Source organism: Micrasema longulum, unplaced genomic scaffold, assembly GCF_059751315.1.
Source record: "Micrasema longulum isolate JH-2025_06_02 unplaced genomic scaffold, ASM5975131v1 h1tg001409l, whole genome shotgun sequence".
In the NCBI taxonomy this organism is placed as follows: Eukaryota; Metazoa; Arthropoda; class Insecta; order Trichoptera; family Brachycentridae; genus Micrasema; species Micrasema longulum.
Window position 1 is genome coordinate 1 of NW_028278595.1, and position 21,048 is coordinate 21,048.

Here is a 21,048-nt window from a genome sequence, read left to right on the forward strand (position 1 = left end):
GGCTTATCCAGAGACCAATATACGTATGAGTTAGAAACTACCTTAAATATATCTTGTCTTCAAGACCGTCGAAATAAATCCGACCTTGAAGTCCTATTTAAAATTCTCAAATCACTCTTTGATGCACCTGAACTACTGAGCTCAATAAAATTAAATATCCCAACTAGAAACCTCAGACAAAACTTACTCTTTCATACCGATAACCATAGAACTAACTATGGTTTTCATTCCCCTATGCCCAGAACTCTCAGGTCTGCCAACAAACATACCAGTCTTGATTTCTTTGATAACAAGTTGTCTTCTTTCAAACGATCACTGAATCAAATTCAATTATAAACACCTCTCTCCCTCTTCCACTCCCACCAAGTCTACTATATACCGTTGTTGTTTCTACTTTCCTTTATAATAATTTTCTATGCATAAAAATGTCTTTAAAAATTCCCATTGGGCGTATATATAAATAAATATGTATTTATTCAATTCTTCCATCTGTTGATTTTCGTGAATTTGAAACCATAATTGACGTGGGCGAGATTCATCCGATTGAATTATTTCACGTATTAGGGTTCAGCTCTTTTAATTCACAAAGGTCAACAGATGGTTTAGTTAAAGAAATGTAGATATTCAATCACATGCAAAATGGTATGAATTGTACGCAGCGCGTAAGCTGCCTACTTAAACAGATATATAAACCACCGGTCATAAGCCCGGTAAATGTCTAGACTCCCATATTCCCTTCTCTAAAATGTTCTTTTTTTATGCAAACCATTTCAGTATTAAGTTCATAAAATTATGACCGGAGTGATTCTAAGTTTGTAAAAGTCCCGATCGATGATAAAATTTGTGTAATCAATTATGTTTAAATAATTTATTTATTTATTTTATCACCACAACAGGCCAGGAGGCCCAATTACAGTGTTGAATTACATCACAGAACACACAGGCTTGAGAAAAATCACATTTTAATATTTGTGTTCTCACCGGGAATCAAACCCGGAACCTTTTGTGTGTGTGTCAAGTGTCTTGACCACTGCACCACGGAGGCCGCCATCATATGGTGTAATTAGTTGGTAGGCCTGGCACTCGGAGTTGCATGTGTCCAGTGTTGCAAGTGTCTATAGTTTGTACAAATTTAGTAACAAATAAATGTAGTTTCTATATTATATAAATAAAAGACGAGTGATACTTAAATCCACAAATTCGGAATATCCAGTGACCGGTTTCATCGCTTTCGCGACATCTTCGAGACAGGTATCTTTATTAAGGAGTTCAATGTATTTATACAAAACAGAGGTAAGGATAGATAATTCAAAGTTATATGAAAGTAAATTAAATTAAGTTATTTTTATGTTAAGGATAATTATCAAAAATTTTTCTTCAGGTTAACTAATAAGTTGATATAATACTATTTTAATGAGTTTAGGTATTTTATTTTCAGTGTCCCATCCTTCGTGAGTGTGATTTTGTAAGTTATTATTTCTGAAAAACAAAGGGTAAAAAGTCATTAGTAAAAATATATTACAATGGGTAAAGTAATGAAGAATGCACATGTGTTATCTGATGAAACCAGTCACTGGATATTCCAAATTTGTGGATTAAAGTATCACTCATCTTTTATTTAAATAATGTGTCATTAATTTTGAAGATGTTTTTTAAATTGACTTAAACTTATTGTCTTATATTTCACTTAAAGATTCTTCTCATCGTTTCTTTGAATCCCTTAAAATATGTATGTGTACATTTATGTTTTTCCATTTTTAAAAAAAATGTCATTACTATTTTATTTTATTTTTACATCTGATTATGTTTTTCATTCTTTATTTCAATTCTTAACTTTTAATTACTCTTACAAGATTTCTCCATTTTTAATATTATTTCCATTTGTAATTACTCACTACAAAGTACAAACTTTAAAATATCTTTTTTTACTTCAATTTTAATTTTTCAACAACTTTCATTTATCAATATTATGTATCTTTTTTGGGTAATACCGTGTATGTTGGATTTGATCCGACGTTTCGGCTACCATTGCAGGAGCCATCTTCAGTTAAAACTGTGGATGAAGATGGCTCCTGCAATGGTAGCCGAAACGTCGGATCAAATCCAACATACACTGTATTACCCAAAAAAGATACATAATATTGATAACAGTGACCATGAAAACCTTCGCACCTATTTAACTTTCATTTATGTTTTTTTTTTCCTTCTCTTTTTTATACTTTCATAATTAACCTCACATACAATTGATTTATAACATGGAAACTTCGCTGGTCCATTAGAGTTAAGTCTAATTGTGTAAAATATTAAACTTTGTAACTGTACTGTATGTTTCCTAAATAAAAGAAAATAAAAAATAAATAAAAATGAATAAAGTCCATCATTCAGCCAACTTTTATTAATAAAGCAATGTAACAGTCACCTCGATCATTAACGTGTACCATTACAGTGCCCTATGCACCCTGGATGCAGATAGACGGCCATAGTAATATTTAAAGAAGAAGAAAATTATACAAATAACAAATGATATGTTTCCAGGAAGTAATATGAGATACTATGTGGACACAACATTCCTTAACGTTCCCCGGCCCGGGATGGAAGTAGTCTCCTACATGAAGGACGGCAGCGTGGACAACTGGGACCTTTTCGAGAAAGTGTTGGATTATTCCTATGCCAAGGTAAGACAGTCTCTAATACAGCAGCGTCTTTCCTACAAATGTCCGATTGATGGTATCTAGCCGTCAGGGGCGAATCGTCAAAGTAAGCGATTATGCACAGCTTACCATTATAATTGACCGTTAATAATAATAATTTATAGCAATCATGTTTATGGGGAAAAAAAAGTAATTGTTATTTATTATAAATCACCGTTTATATCTTTCTACAAAAAAATATCAATGAAGCGCGCCCAGCCCATTCTTAATGAACTATGAAACTAGCCGATTACCTTAGCTTATTCTTCCATACAAAAAAGTAAACTGTATTTTTCGTCTTTAACCCAAGTCGGCTTTTTTAGTACTAAAACAAACTTGCAGATTACAAATATTTTTAGAAGATTCTCTATTTGGAAACTAGTATTTCGAACATTATTTCCGAAGGACTATTTTTCTTTGATGGGATACCGTTGACATATTATGTATCACATAGGACAGGTGGCGTTCGCAGTGGCCGTTTTAGGCATTATTTATTTTTAAAGAAATCGCCCAGTACTCAAGTCTCGACAGTACTGTCAATGACAGATCATAATGGAAATATCTGCGGAATGTCATTGTGGTATTTGTTAATAAACTTTTGTACACGTATTGTATTAAAATAGCGTAGAATAAAGCTACGTTTATCGCGTGGTTAATACTAATTGTTGTTTGAGTTGATTTTCACAGAACCAAAAAAAAAATAGTAATTTATAATTACATTACTTACATGTTATGTAAGTACTTATATGTAGTACAAATTGATGAACATTTTTAATAGATTACATATAAAATAAATCACGGCTCGCCACTGCTAGCCGTTTCATGAAGGGATTTGAATATTGTCCAGCAAAGCTTGTATTTTATTCTCTCTGGGCTTTTTAACCAGTGCAAATATCGAAGATGTGAGATGTGAGAGTATCTGTTTACTCCCGTAATAAGCCTCGCTGCTGCATTGAAAACAGATTGAAGTTTATCAGTTTGGTATTTTGGGAGATTTGCGTATATAACATTAGTCCAGAGCTTACTTCTTCCACTCCTTGACTACGCGGATGTATGTTATCCAGATGCTAACTCTGAATTGCTTGATAAGTTAGAACGATTGCAGAATATTTGTATTCGTTATATCTTTAATCTTCGCAAATTTGACCACATAACCGGGTATCGCACACAACTATACTGGCTCAGCATCAGGCATAGAAGAAACATTCACATTCTATCACTTCTTCACAGTATTTTAAATAATCCCACTTCGCCTGTTTCTCTGAGAGAGCTCATTCAACCTCTTTCACAACAGTGAACTATCTCTTCGTTCTAGTAACGAGAGAACCCTTTTAATACCCAGTCATCGCTCTAATTTTCTTGCCTCCTCTTTCACAGTAGTAGCCGCTCGATTGTGGAATAATCTACCCACTATTGTTAGAGATGTCCCTTCTTCATTTACATTTAAGTCAAGATTGAAATGTCACTATCTAATGTTCCTTTATCCTTCTTCTTTCCTTCCCCTCCCCTCTCCTCTCTTCATAGTATAGTGTTTTTTTTTTTTAGATACATTTATTTTTCTTAATCTTTGCTTTTAATTTTTGTATAAAATTGTAAGATTCAATATGTCCACGTATTTATAACGGTTTGGGTAGGTAGGAAGAAATTGCCTCAAGGCAATATGCCCGCCCTCATATGTATATTTATTGTATACGTATATAAAGTACCAAATAAATAAATTCCATTACAGTAATCTAGACGCGAAACGATATAAGCATTAGCAGGAGCTTTAGTTACAAGGAAGATGTATACCTGGCTATGGGCTGGCAGTTTTCTGCAAAATGCACATCTTTTGTTCCAAAAAACTTTTCTTCTGGTTTCATCTTTTCTCTTTGTGTCGTCCTTACGTAGTCCTCTTCATAAAATATGTGCGTTCTTATGATTTACCTGAGTATTTCAATTTTCGAAGCCATTACCAATGAGTTGTAAACAACTCAGCTTTAGAAGACGGGAATCAGTTTGGGGTAGAGTGGGCTTCGAATCTCAGACCTCTGATCCGTGATTTCGCAACACTAGCCATTATTAAAAATATGATTTATACGCAGGTGTTTCCCGGAATTCTTTTCTAATTTCAGCTTGTTTATTTCAGGTGATAAAATCTTCGAGTGAATATCACCCGACCCTTTTTTCCGAAGCTCCGTGGGCATCTCGCCCAGCGAGGGAAAAGCTTGCCGAACTGATGTTTGAGAAATACAACGTTCCTGCATTTTTTCTTGTGAAAAACGCTGTCCTCGCCGCATTTGCTAATGGTAAGCTGAATCATATTAACGGTATTATTCGTAAAGTATTGGGCTATTAGGTAGGGGGCGAGCTCTTTAACATCCTCAGTTTAATCAGTAGTCCCCGAGGATGAGGCTCCTTTTATGGTGTAAAGCATCACATAGAATGTGCATAGGTGTTTCCTCATCTGCTCTGCAGAATTCCTACATTTAGAAGTTTGGGAAAGGTTCATTCTAGCGCGGTGTCTGACCAGGTACTTTTATTTTAACAGTAAACATATTTATTACAACTTACAAGGAATTTTGATATTATTTTTGTATCCATATCATAGTTTTGTTCAATTCAATTCATTCAATTTAATTAATATATTTAAAAAATAACATGTACAAAACAAACTCAAATTTAAGGCGTACATATTATAACAAGAAAAAAAATATATTAAAGAAACTCTTGTCGAAGTAGTATGAGAATCCTGCTGCAGAAAACCCTTTCGGATACATGGAACATATCAACATCCAGAGCGATGTTGTTCAGCGTAGCGGTAGCCCTTCCAACAGGCAGAGTGCTCCTGTATATCGAAATATACAGTTTAAAGTAGGTTTGAGGTCTTGGATTAGCATGGAAGGAACAGATAGACACATTCTTTAAAAATAAAAATAAAATAAAATTAAAAATAAATGCAAACTGCAAATAAATCATGTTTATGTAATATCAGCATATGTTAATTTGGTTTTTCTTTTCTTTTCTTTTCATGGTCATGTCATACCATATTTATATGCTATAAACTTTTTAATAATTAAAAAAGGAATGGCCCACGCTCAGACGCTGAAGTCTTTGTGGGCATTTTTTCCAATTTATGTTATAGCTTAATTTTAAGATGTATTTTTCTAAAGTGTATTTTAGTAATTATTTTTCTATGAAAATAATATATGTACGGAAAAATAAACAAAAAAAAAACTAAAAATCTATTCTGACACTGTCTTAGGTAATTATCAGGAACATACAAACCAATGCTCCTCATAATCTCAGGATTATCGACCATACCTTCCTTCTAGTCTCTAAACTGTTGTAGCCGAGCATACCCTGGAGAAAGTCGGTCGGGTAGACCCGAGGATAATACCCGCACTCTCTCATGTAGAGATATCTCAGAAACTTCTTTTGGATTTTCTCTATCATAAGAGAGTACTTCAGTTCATGTGGCCCTCAAATCATCGAGCCTCTCTTGAGTCTACTTCGCACCAAGGAGTTGTAAATAGTTCTCAGTACGCGGGTATTTTTGAAAACCCTGGCAGTACGCAGAATAAATCCTAACATCTTCAATGATTTACCACTGATTGTCTCTATGTGTTCATGAAATGTCAGGGTGCTCACAAATCTAACGCCCAGATCCTTAACATTCGATGTTCGTATCAGATTCTGGTCATTCATTTTGTAGCGAAAAAATAGAGTTTTTTGGGCCCTAGTGAAGGACGTGAACGAACATTTGGAAACATTAAATTTGTATCGATTTTCTGTATAGAATGTTGAGGATTTCTTTAAAATTACTTTGATAATTAATCATGTACTATTTTAAGTGGGTTTAATACATTGGCATATGTGTGTGTATTCTATATTTGTAAATCTCTCTTCACCATTCGCCAGGCAAGTCCACGGCGCTGGTGGTGGACTCGGGAGCCACGCACACCTCCGCCGTGCCCGTGCTGGACGGGTACGCTTTGGGCGCGGCCTCGGTGCGCAGCTCCCTCGGGGGCGACCATCTCGCGCAGCAGGCTCGCGCTCTGCTCACTACGCTCAACATCCCACTCACGCCCGCCACTCACATACAGGTAACTCGGGGAGGGTCACGTGAGGCTCAATCTAAATCGTCCGACAAAATGTCTTTATGTTTGAGGGTATTAGAAGCAAGCTTAGAAATCTCCATCGAAGGAGTTACTGAGATATTTGCGAAAAAATTTGAAAATACAATTGTGAGATTTGTAATTATGCTTCACCAACTCAATGGAGAATGCTAAGTTTGCGGTGTCAAGTAGTATCATTGAAATCTGTTTTTGCAAGATTTAGAGACGGTTTTGAATTAATCTATTATTTATATATGGAGGTTTTTATGTACAGTTTATTTTGGCATCAATAACTAATTTTCCATTTTTGGTGGAGATTTCTAAGTTTGCTATTAATACCCTCATTTGATGGATACATTTGTAAGTATTCCTCTTCTTTTTCTTTATTTATTGGCTCTTTCACCTCCTTACTGGGGTGTTCTAGCCAGTGTCGAGTTTTTGATCAATTTACACATGTTACTACCACTATCATCACGCCATTTCTCCGTAGGGGTGGGCAGAGAGAATGGACCGCCACACGCGTCTATTCTGGCATACATTTTTAGCTCCTTCCTCATTCATACATCTTGTCATATGTGCATGCCCTTCGGTTCTGCCTGCTTCTGACATGACCAGACTTAAGATTTTGGTTTATCTGATCATGCCACGTCTTCCATGGTCGTCCTCTCTCACGTTACCGTTCATTCTCGACATATATACCTGTTTTACCATGTCATCCATTGGTTCTATATATATATTTATTTTTATTATTTATTATATATACGGCCTAAGCCAATTACAACAGTTACATGAAGAAACATAAATGCAAGAAACTGAACAAAAAGAACAAAAAGAACATAAAACTATTTAGCAAAGACAAACAAGGGCAAAACAATAATTTTATACAATATATTCATAAAAACGAAAGACCTAAGACTTCGAGCTAAACCATGCCAATCCAACTTCATCTCACACTGTTTAGTCGCGAAGAGATCTACGAAATATATATACATACTAAATATATATATATACATATGAATCGGGTTGTGGTCCTGTGGCTAGTGTCTCAGACTCACGGACCAAAGGTCCGTGGTTCGAATCCCACTTTACCCCAACTTGATTCCCATTTTCTAATAGTGAGTTATTTACAACTCGTTAAAAATGGCCCCTTGAAATTAAATATTTGGGTAAAAAAAATATAAAAAAATATATATACATACTATAACAATATATATATATATATACAGGTGTTATTTAAACCCTGTCACATCCGAAACCACGATGATCAGTATGAGCAAGAAGACATATTGGCACATTAAAATATTTATTTAGAACGAATAATTTTTTTTTTTTAATACATAAAAAAAGCAAATGGTTGTTTACTTCTGCAGAGGTGAAACGAGAAGGGGGGAGTCTGATACTGCGCCGCGCTCCCCTCACTTCTCCCCTGCAGAAGTATGCAACCATTTGTTTTTTTTAATATTTTATTTTTTAAATTTTTCTTTGTTCTAAATATTTTTTAAATATGTCTTCTTGCCTATACTGATCATCGTGGTTTCGGATGTGACAGGGTTTAAAGAACACCCTGTATATATATATAGTTGGATAATTTATATAGCGCCATTTTTGTGACAATCACCTCAAGGGTGCTGTACAATAAATAAATATCCCAGCACGTCTTGCAGCTACAGAGTGCATGGACGGTTGGGATTCTACATGACCAAACCATCTCAGAGACCCTTTCTTAATCTTATCAAGTATATCTCACTCAGATTTACACTCTCGCCTGATTTTATCATTCGTAACCCTGTCATACGTTGATTTCCCACATTCTTTTATGGAGTTAAAATTTTACATTCAAATAATAAAAAAGACTTAAATTAAACAAAATAGAGGTGCTTTACATTAAAAAAGGTTTAAAAGATAATATTCCCATAGTAAATAATCAAATATCTATTCAATATAGCCTGCTTTTTGATTTAAAAATTAACCAATCATGTAGAGTATTAAAAACTTTACAAAACTGTATCATTAAGTATACCCATGATATTATATTATAGTTGGATAATTTATATAGCGCCATTTTTGCGAAGTAAAAGGTTTAAGGCATAAGTTTTAAAAGGTTTAAGTTATTAACTATAAATATGTACAACCGTTAGTTTTCCTAATAAAAAAATATGTATTTTCAGACCAAGGAACTTGTGAGAGAGAAGGAAAAAGCCCGCTTCACTCTTCGCCCGTTCCCTGATGGACTCACTGCTTCCTGGCAGGAGTATATGACGAGACAAGTCCTCAACGATTTCACCCAAACTGTGGTTCAGGTGTGTATGATCAATCAGTGGCGTGCGTTCCATATAGGCACATAGGCAGTGCCTACCCTACTAGAATTTTATTAAAACAATAACAAAAAATACAAAGTATGCAAGTAAATAATTGAAAAATTTAAAATATGCGCCAGATAAATTCAGTTAAGTACCGTGTTGTACCGATCAGCGCGCCCCCATCGGCCAGGGTCGGCTAAGGCACCAACTACATATGCTTATTTTGTTCGTACTTCAACTGCTGTTTTTTTTGTTTTTTTTTTATTCATAAATTTCATAAAAAGTACATGTTTTTGTAAAATTCTAAACATATCTACTTTTACATATCTAGTAAATGTTATCACTTTAACTCTCCAAAAAAAGAGACTAACTCTTGTGCTTGGAGAGTGACTTACACTGTTTTAGTTGTTTATTAATAAGAGTTTATATAATTTTAAATACGAGTACACGAAAAGAAAAATAAAAAGATAGGATATACAGTGGTGCCTCGCATAACGAACGCCTCGCACAGCGAACGCTGCACACAACGAACTTCCTTTTCGTTCATTTCACGATTCATACAACGAACTTCGCTTCACACAACGAACTTCGCTTCACACAACGAAGTCGCCCACTTCACACGATCACTGCCGATTTATTGCATCCTTCCGCGCAGGCAGTCGTTAGTCACTGAGCAGTACGCTTAACTTACGCACGTGTCGCAGCAATCGTTCATCATTACAACGAAGTCGCCCGATCTTCTACGATCACTGCCGATTAATTGCATCCTCCCGCGCAGGCAGTCGTTAGATTAGAATAGAGGATTCAGGAAGAAGCAGTAGTTGATGACACAGAAGTGGTGAAGGACATCATCACAGTGGCCCAAAGGTTGGAATTAGAGGTAGAGGAAGAGGATGTAGAGGAGCTTATTGAGGAACACAAAGAAGAGCTGACAACTGAAGAGCTCCAAACACTTCTGGCCCAACAACAGGACAATGCTCAAAGGGAAGCGTCATCTGATAACGAGGAGCAACAATCAAACAATCAACCAATTCCAACTGCTGACATCAAGAACATCCTGGTCAAATGGAAAGCAGTTCAGGAGTTTACCAATGCCCACTATCCGGATTCTGCTTTTTTCATTATGTTTTTAGATGTATCTAAATAAAAATAATAACAAAAAATATATCTTTTTTTTATGTCATCTTACCATATTTTATGCTATTATTAATTATTTTTTTTAACATGTATTGTTATGGGAAAACGCGTTTCACATAACGAACTTTTCGCATAACGAACTTGCTCCTGGAACGAATTAAGTTCGTTGTGTGAGGCACCACTGTATAAATAAAAAAAGTAAAACAATAATACATTCATACTAATTAAAATTTAATGTTGCTTTTACACAAGTTCAAAAAATTTCTTTAGATTAACTTTAAATTTATTTATTGATATATTATTTTTAATAGTTTTTAGTTCATTAGGAAGATTATTATAATTTTTTACACCTTTGAAGACAAAGCTATTTTGACTATGACTTGTATGGAATTTAGGAATTTTAATATTATGTTGGTTTCTGAGTTTCATTTAAAATTCTTTTATTTTTTATAAATTTGTATTATAGAATTTATTTTATAAAGAGTGTCTACTGTATAACACTCCATCCTACAATACCATATTGTAACAAAGATTGTACAATTGAGTAATAAGCTATTTTTAAATGATTGCTTTTTAAAATATTCCTTAATCTAATAAATATGTAAATACATTTTCTAATTCGTTTAACTAGTTCACTGATATGGTCTTTCCATTTTGAGTTATGGTCTATATATACACCAAGAAAATGTTTACACGAACAAAACGTGTATATGTGGGTTTTTTTCAGTTGTAATTACACGTGTATGCGTAACTTTGAAGGCAGTGCTTTTCATGAACGAACGAATACGTTACTGACATATATATATATATATTTTCCTATATTTAAAAAATATTTAAGTAAATGGCTTTTCTTTAATTTCAATTGTATTATTTTACTCCATTTTCTTACTTTTCGAAAAATATTTCTTTAAACCATTTTTATCAGGTTTTGTTGAGTTTTTTCTTTTTAATAATATTTTTCAAAGCATCAAAAACAAAATAATATATGTCCATTATTTTATATGTATACAGTATTATGTCTGTTCTCCTTTGATTATTAATTGAAACTAATGTCTGAGCAGCCGATGACAAACTATTATTGAATAGTTTATCGGGACAAAATATATTTTAATACTTTGTTTTCTTTATAATGTGTTAATATTTTAATAATGTGTATTTTTTTTATTTATATTTTAATAACGTTTATTTCAATTATTATTTTATAAAAAACAGTTAAAGATCAAATGTCAAATACATAACCTCAAACGCCTTAAATCGATTACTTTAGTATAATCAAGAATGTGGTCCACGTTTATTTTGTTAATATAAAATTGAAATGGAGTTTTATAAGATTTATTACTCATTAATATGATTAATTATAAAACATACTTTTTTCTACTGCATACCCTAGTTAAAAACTCAGTGCGCGCGAATGTGATCGACGCCTTCGAGACTCGAGGCCTCGAACACTGGATGGCCGTCTTAGTCGAGTTGACGTTTTGTGATATTTTATCAAGATAATGTGTTCGCTCCAGGTATCGGAGGCTCCGTACGACGAGAGAGTGGCGGCCGGTACTCCGGCCATCCACTACGAACTCCCCTGCGGGTACCACCAGGACTTCGGCCCAGAGAGGTTCCGCCTCGCCGAGACCCTGTTTGAGCACCAGATGGTGGGCGCTTCACAATTAGGTAACCAACCTTATAATTTAGATCTTTTTTTAATATTTTTTATATGGGAGTTGCTTTAATATTTACTTTGCTTATAATATACAAGGTTTATATTTCAAAAATTGAATTTTTTGCAAATTCTTAAAATTTATCTAAACTATTGGGATCAGGAGGGATATATTAATGTGGGCTAATCAGGAACTTCTCAGCATTTGCTCACGTGGAGAGGAAACCACTTAAAACTCTTCAGGAGAAGCCGGCCTGTTGGCAGCAGTCAACAGGCCTGCCGTTCCACTAGAGGAGTGTTCGGCATTTTGTTCCCTACTTTGGTTTATTTTACCAATTTCCTGCGCTATATTTATCATGTATGATACTACCTCTCGTGTGAGTTCTTTATTACCTATCACCGATGGGATGTCGCATAGATCTTCACCCAGGCCTCTGCATCGCGCCATATAATTTAGATCTAAATTTGTTGCAACACATCTCTGTTGTAAAATATTAATATTCTCAAACCATTTCATATATTATCGGTATTTGTAGTACGTGATATTTCCCTTTTACTTGAGCAAATAAAACATGGAAACATCCAAATATCGCCGATATAATATGAGCATCGGTATTGGACGCGTCATCTCTCGACGGCACCATAGATAGCTGCGCGATCCGTCTAACTGACCGTAATCGTTTCCCCGTTCCAGTCCAGACGGCCGTGGGCATGTGCGACATGGACATGCGCCCCGCCATGTGGGGCTCCGTGGTGGTGACGGGCGGGGGCACTCTGGCCAGCGGCTGGGCGGAGCGCCTGGCCCGGGACCTCTCCTCCCGCACGCCCTCCTCCGTCCGCCTGAAGACCATCGCGGCCAACGGCAGCGCTGAGCGCCGCTTCGGGGCTTGGATAGGTAAAGCCGTGACCGATGTATTTATTTTTTAGATGTTCAAACAGACAGAATGGTGAATGAACACTTAAACCAGCCAATGACAGATCATAACTTCCTTATTCCCTTCCCTAAAATGTTCTTCATATCTGTTGTAATATATCTGTACCTCAAAGGCAGTCGGATGCAAATCCAAACATCAAATGTTCAACACAAGTCTAAAGAATCTATTTTCTATAAGTGATTTCTAAAAATTCATAACATTAATTTGTATATTCAGTATCTAAATACATTGGTTCTTTCATTATAAGACTTACATTTTTTCCAAATCAATGGACATGATCATAAACTGGATACAAAAATGTCATTTCATCAAATTCTGGATTTGCATCCGTCCGTCTGCCTTTGAGGTACAGATATTAGTATCAAAAAATAAACCTAGAGAGTTGAATCCACTCGTATACGAAAATTAAGACAAACTCAAAATATTGTTGAAATACAGTGAAACTTGGTTATTTATTTATTTTATTTTTTTATTTTCTTTTATTTAGGAAACATACAGGTACAGTTACAAAGTTTTATATTTTACATAGTTAGACTTAAATCTAATGGACCAGCGAAGTTTCCATATTATAAAGTAATTATATGTAAGGTTATTAATTAAAGTACAAAAAAGAGAAGGAAAAAAAACATAAATAAAAGTTGTTTAAAAATTAAAATTTAAGGAAAAAAATGAAGAAAATTTTAAAAAGTAATTAAAAGTTAAGAATTAAAATAAAGAATGAAAAACATGCTCAGATGAAAAAATAAAGATTTTATATACATATACAATATAATTACTTATATTGTATATGTATATAAAATCAATATATTGCTGCTCTTACTGTGTGTCATTGATTTTGAAGATGTTTTTAAATTGACGTAAATTTATTTTCTTATTCAAAGATTATTTAAAGATTCGTCTCATCGTTTCTTTGAATCCCTTAAAATATGTATGTGTGTATTTATGTTTTTCCTTTTAAAAAATGTTATTATTATTATTTTATTTTACTTTAAAACTAGCACTATTGAAAATTAGAGAACGGTTTTTTTGCGAGAGCAAGATAATAAGTTTTATGATAACACTAAAATAACTAAAAACACTAAAAGATTACACTAAAACACAAAACAAATAACACTGGACCAGGTAGTGGGGATAATTGTTTAAAATTAGCACTATAGAAAATTAGAGAACGGTTTTTTGCGAGAGCGGCATAAAGTTGAGGCGGTTTAAACGGCTGTTCGATTGACCTCATTGAGGAAATGGGACTGACTGAATTTGCTTGTTATGAGCATTACTCGTTACCAAGTAAACAAACAAATAAACATATATGTAAATCATACCGATAATTAAAAAAAAAAAACTCTTGAGAAAAACTACAACGCTTACAAACATACCACTTTCTAAATTTCAAATACAGATGAATGAACATTTTTTTTCCCACGAAATTGACACTGTGGATAAGATTTTTTCCACACTTCAAGATTTTTCGTGCCACATTCAATTTCACAAATCTTTGCCACTTGAAATTGCCACAATTTGCAAACAATAAAACAAATTGCCACCACAAAAAATTGCCACTTTTTCACAAATTGAGAGACCCTTCCTCTTGTTAGTATTTAACATCACCCACTCGTAATGTTTATTATGCATTGACCATTACAAAAAACTAAGAAGTGTTGTAAAAACCCCGAAATACGGGTGTCATTCATAAACTACAAAAGAAGTGTGGCTTACTGAGTTCACAAAGCTTGGATTTTTTGCATGCAATTTCAACCATGTATGCAATATTTTTTCAATGTTGCCGACGAAAGCACCAATTAGGTACTAGACACTTACATAGTGTCAGCGGCATCAGTCCTAAGTTCTTCTTCGCAGTCTCAATCCTGGGGATTGGTTTGCAGCAAAGTCCTGCATTGGTCTCTATTCTCTGCAGCCCTCTTCGGCTCGTCATACGAGGCGCAGTTTAAATCTTCGCACACTTGCTCCAAATATTTCCGTCAGGGGCGCCCTCTGTACTTAGTTCCCTCAGCCATTCTCTCTATGATGTCATGCGGGAGACTCTCGTGGCGTATAATGTGGCCGATCCATCGGGCTCACCTCTCTGAGATGGTTTTGATTAGGTGCCTCCCTCCTTCGATTCTGCTGAGAACCTCGATATTAGTGATGTGGTCTCTCCAGCAAATTCCTAATATTTTTCTGTAGCACCACATCTCGAAGGCCTCTAGTCTTTTTTTATCTCTTTCGGTAAGGCACCATGTCTCACAACCGTACATCAATATGCTCCACACATATTTCTTCATAGTCGTAACGCTCCTATATACCTGCGTGAAAAATTTCAACGCTTATCAGTTCATGGTTTACCTCTTCGTTCTAATTCTCAAGGCACTCTTTTAATACCCATCCACAATTCCTCTTTCTTCTCTAACTCATATAGTGTCCATGCGGCTCGACTGTGGAATCATCTCCCATCCACCATCAAAGATCAGTATCTCTGTTTAAATCACGCCTGAAGAAACATCTCCTTTCTCTTCCTTAATCTCTCCTCCTTTCCTCTTTTTTCCCTTTTCCCATTGAGTAATACTTTTGATTTAAGGTAATTTATAAACAAATATGTTTATTTCAATTTTTATATATCTAGCTTTTTAATCTTTATTTTCTATTGAATATGTTCTGTAACTTGAATTATAAAAATAAAACTATAATTTTATTGGTTGGTTGGAAGAAATGGCCATTTGGCAATAAGCCCCCCCCGCCAATGTACAAATAACATTATGTACAAAAAGTTAAATAAATAAATAACCTCCAACTAGGAAGCGGACATGGAATGATGATGATGTTTGCTTGAAAGAAATTGCCATTTAATAAATTGGTGACTTCTGTAAACTGGCTACTCCGTGGTCGAGTGAGGTAAAGGTCTGAGGCCGGGGGTTCTGCAGCTGAGTTTTGCGGGCAGAATGGGTCCGTACAGAGGACAGACGCAATCAATCATTTCTAGTATTTGAGTAATAATATATAAGATAACACACAGAGCACACTGAACAATAAAAAATACTTCAATTTGCAGGCGGGTCTATTCTGGCGTCCATCGGATCATTCCAGCAGATGTGGATATCGTCCCAGGAGTACGATGAGGCGGGGAAGGGGCAGGTGGAGAGGAAGTGTCCATAGTAATTTGCCCCCGCCGGGGGCCACAGCGCTCTCGCCCCCGATCACCATAACATTATTCATTTGAATGACCCTCAACGATGAGAAAGAGCGTTCTACACTAAATACATTTTTTTTCTCATCATAACAGAATATCGGACCGCATGGCGTTCATAGAATCAAACACAAAACAAACAAACTATCACGCCGTTTCGCTGTAAGGGTAGGCAGAGAGGATAGAACGCCACATCTTTGCGTACAGATCTCGCTTTCTCTACATTCATCTTCTCATGCACGCGCGCCGATTATTCCGACTTTTGACATGTCCACCTTCAAGTATTTGTTGGATTTGGTCATGCCATGTCTTTCTCGGTCTTCCTCTATTTCTGCATCCATCAACATTTGCATTGTAAATATTCTTATCCGCTGTCCATTCATTCTCCATGTCCAAACCAGCGCAGAGCTCCTTTCTTGATTTGTCAATAATGCTTGTCTCAGCCTTACACAATGTACGGATCTCAACATTTGTGCATCTATCGTGCATAGTTTTACCACACATTCGCCTGAGAAATCGCATTTCGACAGCATTCAGCCTACTTTCACCTCGGTTTTTCCAAGTCCATACTTCGCTCCCATACATCAGGGTATTATATTACACAAAATTGGATTTATTTTTACAAATGAGAAAGTTGAGGGATTTTTTATAATTTATTACCACTTAAAAGGCTGAGCTACAAAATTCCTTTACACGCGGTGATGTTACATCGTGTTACCACAAGCAAAAGACAGAATATTCTGAAGATCAGACACTTTAATAAAAAGTAGATACATACTGTTAAATAATTCCTTTTCCACAATTAAGGCCTTTTGTAGCAAAATAAATTGAGACTTATAAATACACCGGTCATATAACTAGCGTGCACTCCCGCTTACTGCCAATAGCTGACTGATTTAGAGAATGTCTTCTTTTGTTTTTGTCTCTTTCACACAAACACCAACCGCAGAGCAGCATCTCTGTCTTCCTTGTTATAAGGTATATTTAACCACACCAATTCCAAAATACAGTGGCCATGACGTTTCCAGCGGAGGTTAGCACCTTTGACCACTTCGGAGCACTACGCCGTCTTCAACCCAATTCTTTTGCTTGTTGATCGCTTGTTGGATTGGCACGGTGGATCCAAGTCCCATCCACAGCGATGCAAAAACTCACGAGGATTGCGTCTAAACAGCCCCTAAGAAGCTTTCGAATCGCGAACTCGTTGCCACTTTTGGTCAGTCGACCAGTCGTAAGCAATCGCGGCACCTACCTATCTCATATATCGCGTTGATGGGTGCATTAATTAAATTATTAAGCTTTTCAATTCATTTATTTTAAATAATGCATACATTACAAACTAAAATTGAATGCGTACATATTATAAAAAGACGAAAAATATATAGAGAGACTCTTGTCACAATAGTAAGAGAATCCTGCTCCGGAAAACCCCTTCAGATACATGGAACAGATCAACATCTAGAGCGATGTTGTTCAGCACAGCGGTGGCCCTTCCAACAGCAGGGTGCTCCTGGCATCGGAATATGAAACAATCTATGCTGACGCTGTCTTAGGAAATTATCAGGAACATACAAACCCATGCTCATCATAATCTCAGAATTATCGACCATACTAACAATCGATAAAAATGTGTAGTCAAATACACATTCCTTCTAGTCTCTAAACTGTTGTAGCCGAGCATACCCTGGAGAAACTCGGCCGGGCAGAGCCAAGGATAATACCCGCACTCTCTCATGTAGAGATACCTCAGAAACTTTTGGATTTTCTCTATGATAAGAGAGTACTTCAGTTCATGTGGCCCCCAAATCATCGAGCCACTCTCGAGTCTACTTCGCACCGAGGAGTTGGAAAGAGTTCTCAGTATGCGGGTATTTTCGAAAACCCTGGCAGTACGCAGAACAAATCCTAACATCTTCAATGCACTTCTTCCACTAATTGTCTCTATGTGTTCATGAAATGTCAGAGTGCTCACAAAGCTAACGCCCAGATCCTTAACATTCGATGTTCGTATCAGATTCTGGTCATTCATTTTGTAGTGAAAAAATAAGAGTTTATTGGGCCCGCTAGGGACGTGACCGAACACTTGGAAACATTTAACCTAAGTTTGTTACGCCTTCTCCATTTAGATATATTAGATATATCCGCTTGGAGAATACGAAAATCGTCAGAAGTCGTCACCTTTAAGAATAATTTTTAATAATTATCAGCCCACCCAGTATACGAGCGCACAGTCTGAGTATAAAAAATGGTAAAAATTTGGATGTTGTATTCATTTTGTCATTAGCATATAAGATTTCAACCAATTTGTGCATTAAACAACGAATCAATTGGTATTATATGGGCTTGATAATCGGGGGTATTTTTCAATTCATTCAAAGAATAAGCCATTTAAATCAGGTAAGATAAGTTATGATTTATGTTGTAAATTAATGTAAGGACAAATATACTAATTTAAGAACCCTCTGGCTTTTTATTTTTGTACCCAGTATCCAGTTAACACCACCCGACTCAAGGCCTGGGCACTGGAAACAACATGGCCGTCTTAAGAGTCCGAAAATTTTGACATTTACAAACATCAAATAAATTTTGTGTTTTATTTCATTCACACATCATCAAAGATCACTCACATTAGCATAATATCTATACATATCCAGGATGTTCTTTAAACCCTGTCACATCCGAAACCATGATGATCAGTATGGGCAAGAAGACATATTAGTATGTTTTAAAAAATATTTAGAACAAAAAAAATAAAAAAACAAATGGTTGCTTACTTCTGCAAGAGAGAAGTGAGAGGATCGCGGCGCAGCATCAGACTCCCCCCTCCCCTCTCCTTGTTACTCCCTTGCAGAAGCAAGCAACCATTTGCTTTTTTTGATATTTTATTTGTTCTAAAAAATATTTTTTTACTAGACATATTGGTCTTCTTGCTGATACTGATCATCGCGGTTTCGGATGTGACAGGGTTTTATGAACACCCTATATATAAAAGGCAATGTCTGTATGTGTGCCCTCGGTGGACTGAATAACCACTGGACCGATTTACGTGCGGTTTTCAGCGAAATGTAGATCTTTACCATGAGCATATTTATAGCTCTTGAAATGTTCGATTTATTTAGTAGAAAAAAAGTTAGGAGCGTAAATGTTGTTTTTTATTGTTTTCAGGGCTGCATTAGCCGAGAATGCACGTATTAAAAAATTGGAAGGGTGTTATTTTTTTTGTGTACAAAAAAGTTTATTATTGTTTAAAAATAACATTAGTTTTTTATGGATTCCAATCAGATTATCTTCTTATAATTTGTACACATTAATTTCTTTTTACTGGATTTTTAGTAATTCTAAAATAATATTGACTGACATTCAATTAATTTTTGAAAATCACATTCCTAAATACAGAGCACCCCTGTTTCGATTGTTGGTGAGAAGAGCAGAGTTTGACCTTGGCAAAAAGAATTCTATATTTGAAAATGAATTAGTTAGTTTTGAAATTCAATTATAAACAAGTACCTACGCCTACCAAACGCGCTGACCATTACACCACGAGGCCGACAGATACAATATTCACACCTATACTTAATATTACAGCAAAGGATTTACGTAATATAAGATGGAATACATTATATGTCATTCCAAAGAATTTTTTCTGCTCTGCAAGATATTGTGTTTGCTTTTAAGTTTTAGATATAATTTCAAGTAGATGCAAGTGAGCGTTTTCGATGACTCTTTCTGTTCACGTTTAATCGAGGGAATAAAGCTGTCAAAGCTGCTGGCGATATTTGTTTAGCGTACAGTGAAGATGCCATGAATTATTGACAAATTTGCTGTAAAATAATGATGGTGAATAATAAACGTTTTTGACTAATTTGTTTTATTTTTTTATTGTTTTGCGCTCTTGTAACAAAATCCATATAAAAAACAGCGCCATTTCGATATTTTTTCTGAACTAACACCGATATTTATCCGATGTTTTTAAGCGATGTATCATGTATCGATGTTCTGGAATCATCGATGATTTGTTCGCATCCCAACTCCTCGATTTCGTAATTTGCGGCATTTTTTTATAATCTCTGATTTTTGCCATTAACTACACTCTACACCAGCGTTGTCAGATCTACCGATTTTCGGTAGATCTACCGATTTTGGGAGCGATCTACCGAATTCGATTGAAATTCTACCGATTTTTATACATTTCCTTGTTTTTTCCACAGAACGAACAAAATTTCAATGCAAATAAAACGAATTCATATTATAATAATTTATTGCTTGTTTGCTCACTTCGATTGCCATCAGTTGCTTATTTAAAAAACTGCTTATCTATCGTACATAAGTATACAATGAATGATATATTAATTATGGAATTGGCTAGTATTGTTGTAGTAATCATGGCATAGAATTTCATGACATTATTGAAAAATGTATATATGTCTATTTTATAAAGTAAAATGTAGAGGGATCACTTTTCATATTGAAAATAATATAAATGGTTTTATCTTCAGTTAAATATCTATTTAAATTTAGTTGATCATTGTTTTAATAATTTGTTCAGTACTTCAGCAGTTAGTAGTTTTTAGTAAATCTTAAGTTGCACTGAAAGAACTTTAAAACGTTAATTATTTCTTTGTTTGACAATAAAAATACTATATATTTTGATAAAATTGTGTCATTCATTCAATAAAATAATATTTTTAATTTTAATCTTTGTATTAAATTATTATTTTTATAAGAATCAACTCAAATATTCCTTTTCTTAAATGAATATTTAAGTATTGAAATAAAATATTGTAATTTAGATTTTTTTTGTAAGAAAAAGAAGACATTATAAATCACTATATTTTGGTGATTCACTTATTGCAGTCCTTTTGGTTTTCAATTGTTCATTTACCAAGCGTTTCCAACTATTTAAAGCAACGGCCTTAGGCAAAACGGCGCTTTAATTTCGAACAACTGTCAAATTAATTTTTGCCCCCCTCCTACCCCCTCTCCCGAATCTACCGATTTATTTTTCTGAATCTACCTTTTTTCGCTTGATCGGGTCTGGCAACGCTGACTACACTACT

General features: G+C 35.1%; 1 protein-coding gene across 1 annotated transcript; it reads left to right on the forward strand.

The window, feature by feature from the left end:
- Positions 1 to 2,540: 2,540 nt before the first annotated feature.
- Bap55 (Brahma associated protein 55kD) lies at positions 2,541 to 18,451 on the forward strand. Its single transcript, XM_088235616.1, has 7 exons — positions 2,541 to 2,675; positions 4,819 to 4,978; positions 6,591 to 6,775; positions 8,956 to 9,087; positions 11,739 to 11,892; positions 12,573 to 12,773; positions 15,857 to 18,451. The coding sequence occupies exons 1-7, from the start codon at positions 2,544 to 2,546 to the stop codon at positions 15,958 to 15,960; spliced, it is 1,068 nt and encodes a 355-aa protein (XP_088091742.1). The 5' UTR covers positions 2,541 to 2,543; the 3' UTR covers positions 15,961 to 18,451.
- Positions 18,452 to 21,048: the final 2,597 nt, after the last annotated feature.

Bases quoted from the DNA above. Each gene is read 5' to 3' on its own strand.
- Bap55 (XM_088235616.1), top strand. From the start codon at position 2,544: ATGAGATACTATGTGGACACAACATTCCTTAACGTTCCCCGGCCCGGG. The intron at 4,979-6,590 runs GTAAGCTGAATC...ACCATTCGCCAG, and splicing joins CCTCGCCGCATTTGCTAATG to GCAAGTCCACGGCGCTGGTG. The intron at 12,774-15,856 runs GTAAAGCCGTGA...TTCAATTTGCAG, and splicing joins CCGCTTCGGGGCTTGGATAG to GCGGGTCTATTCTGGCGTCC.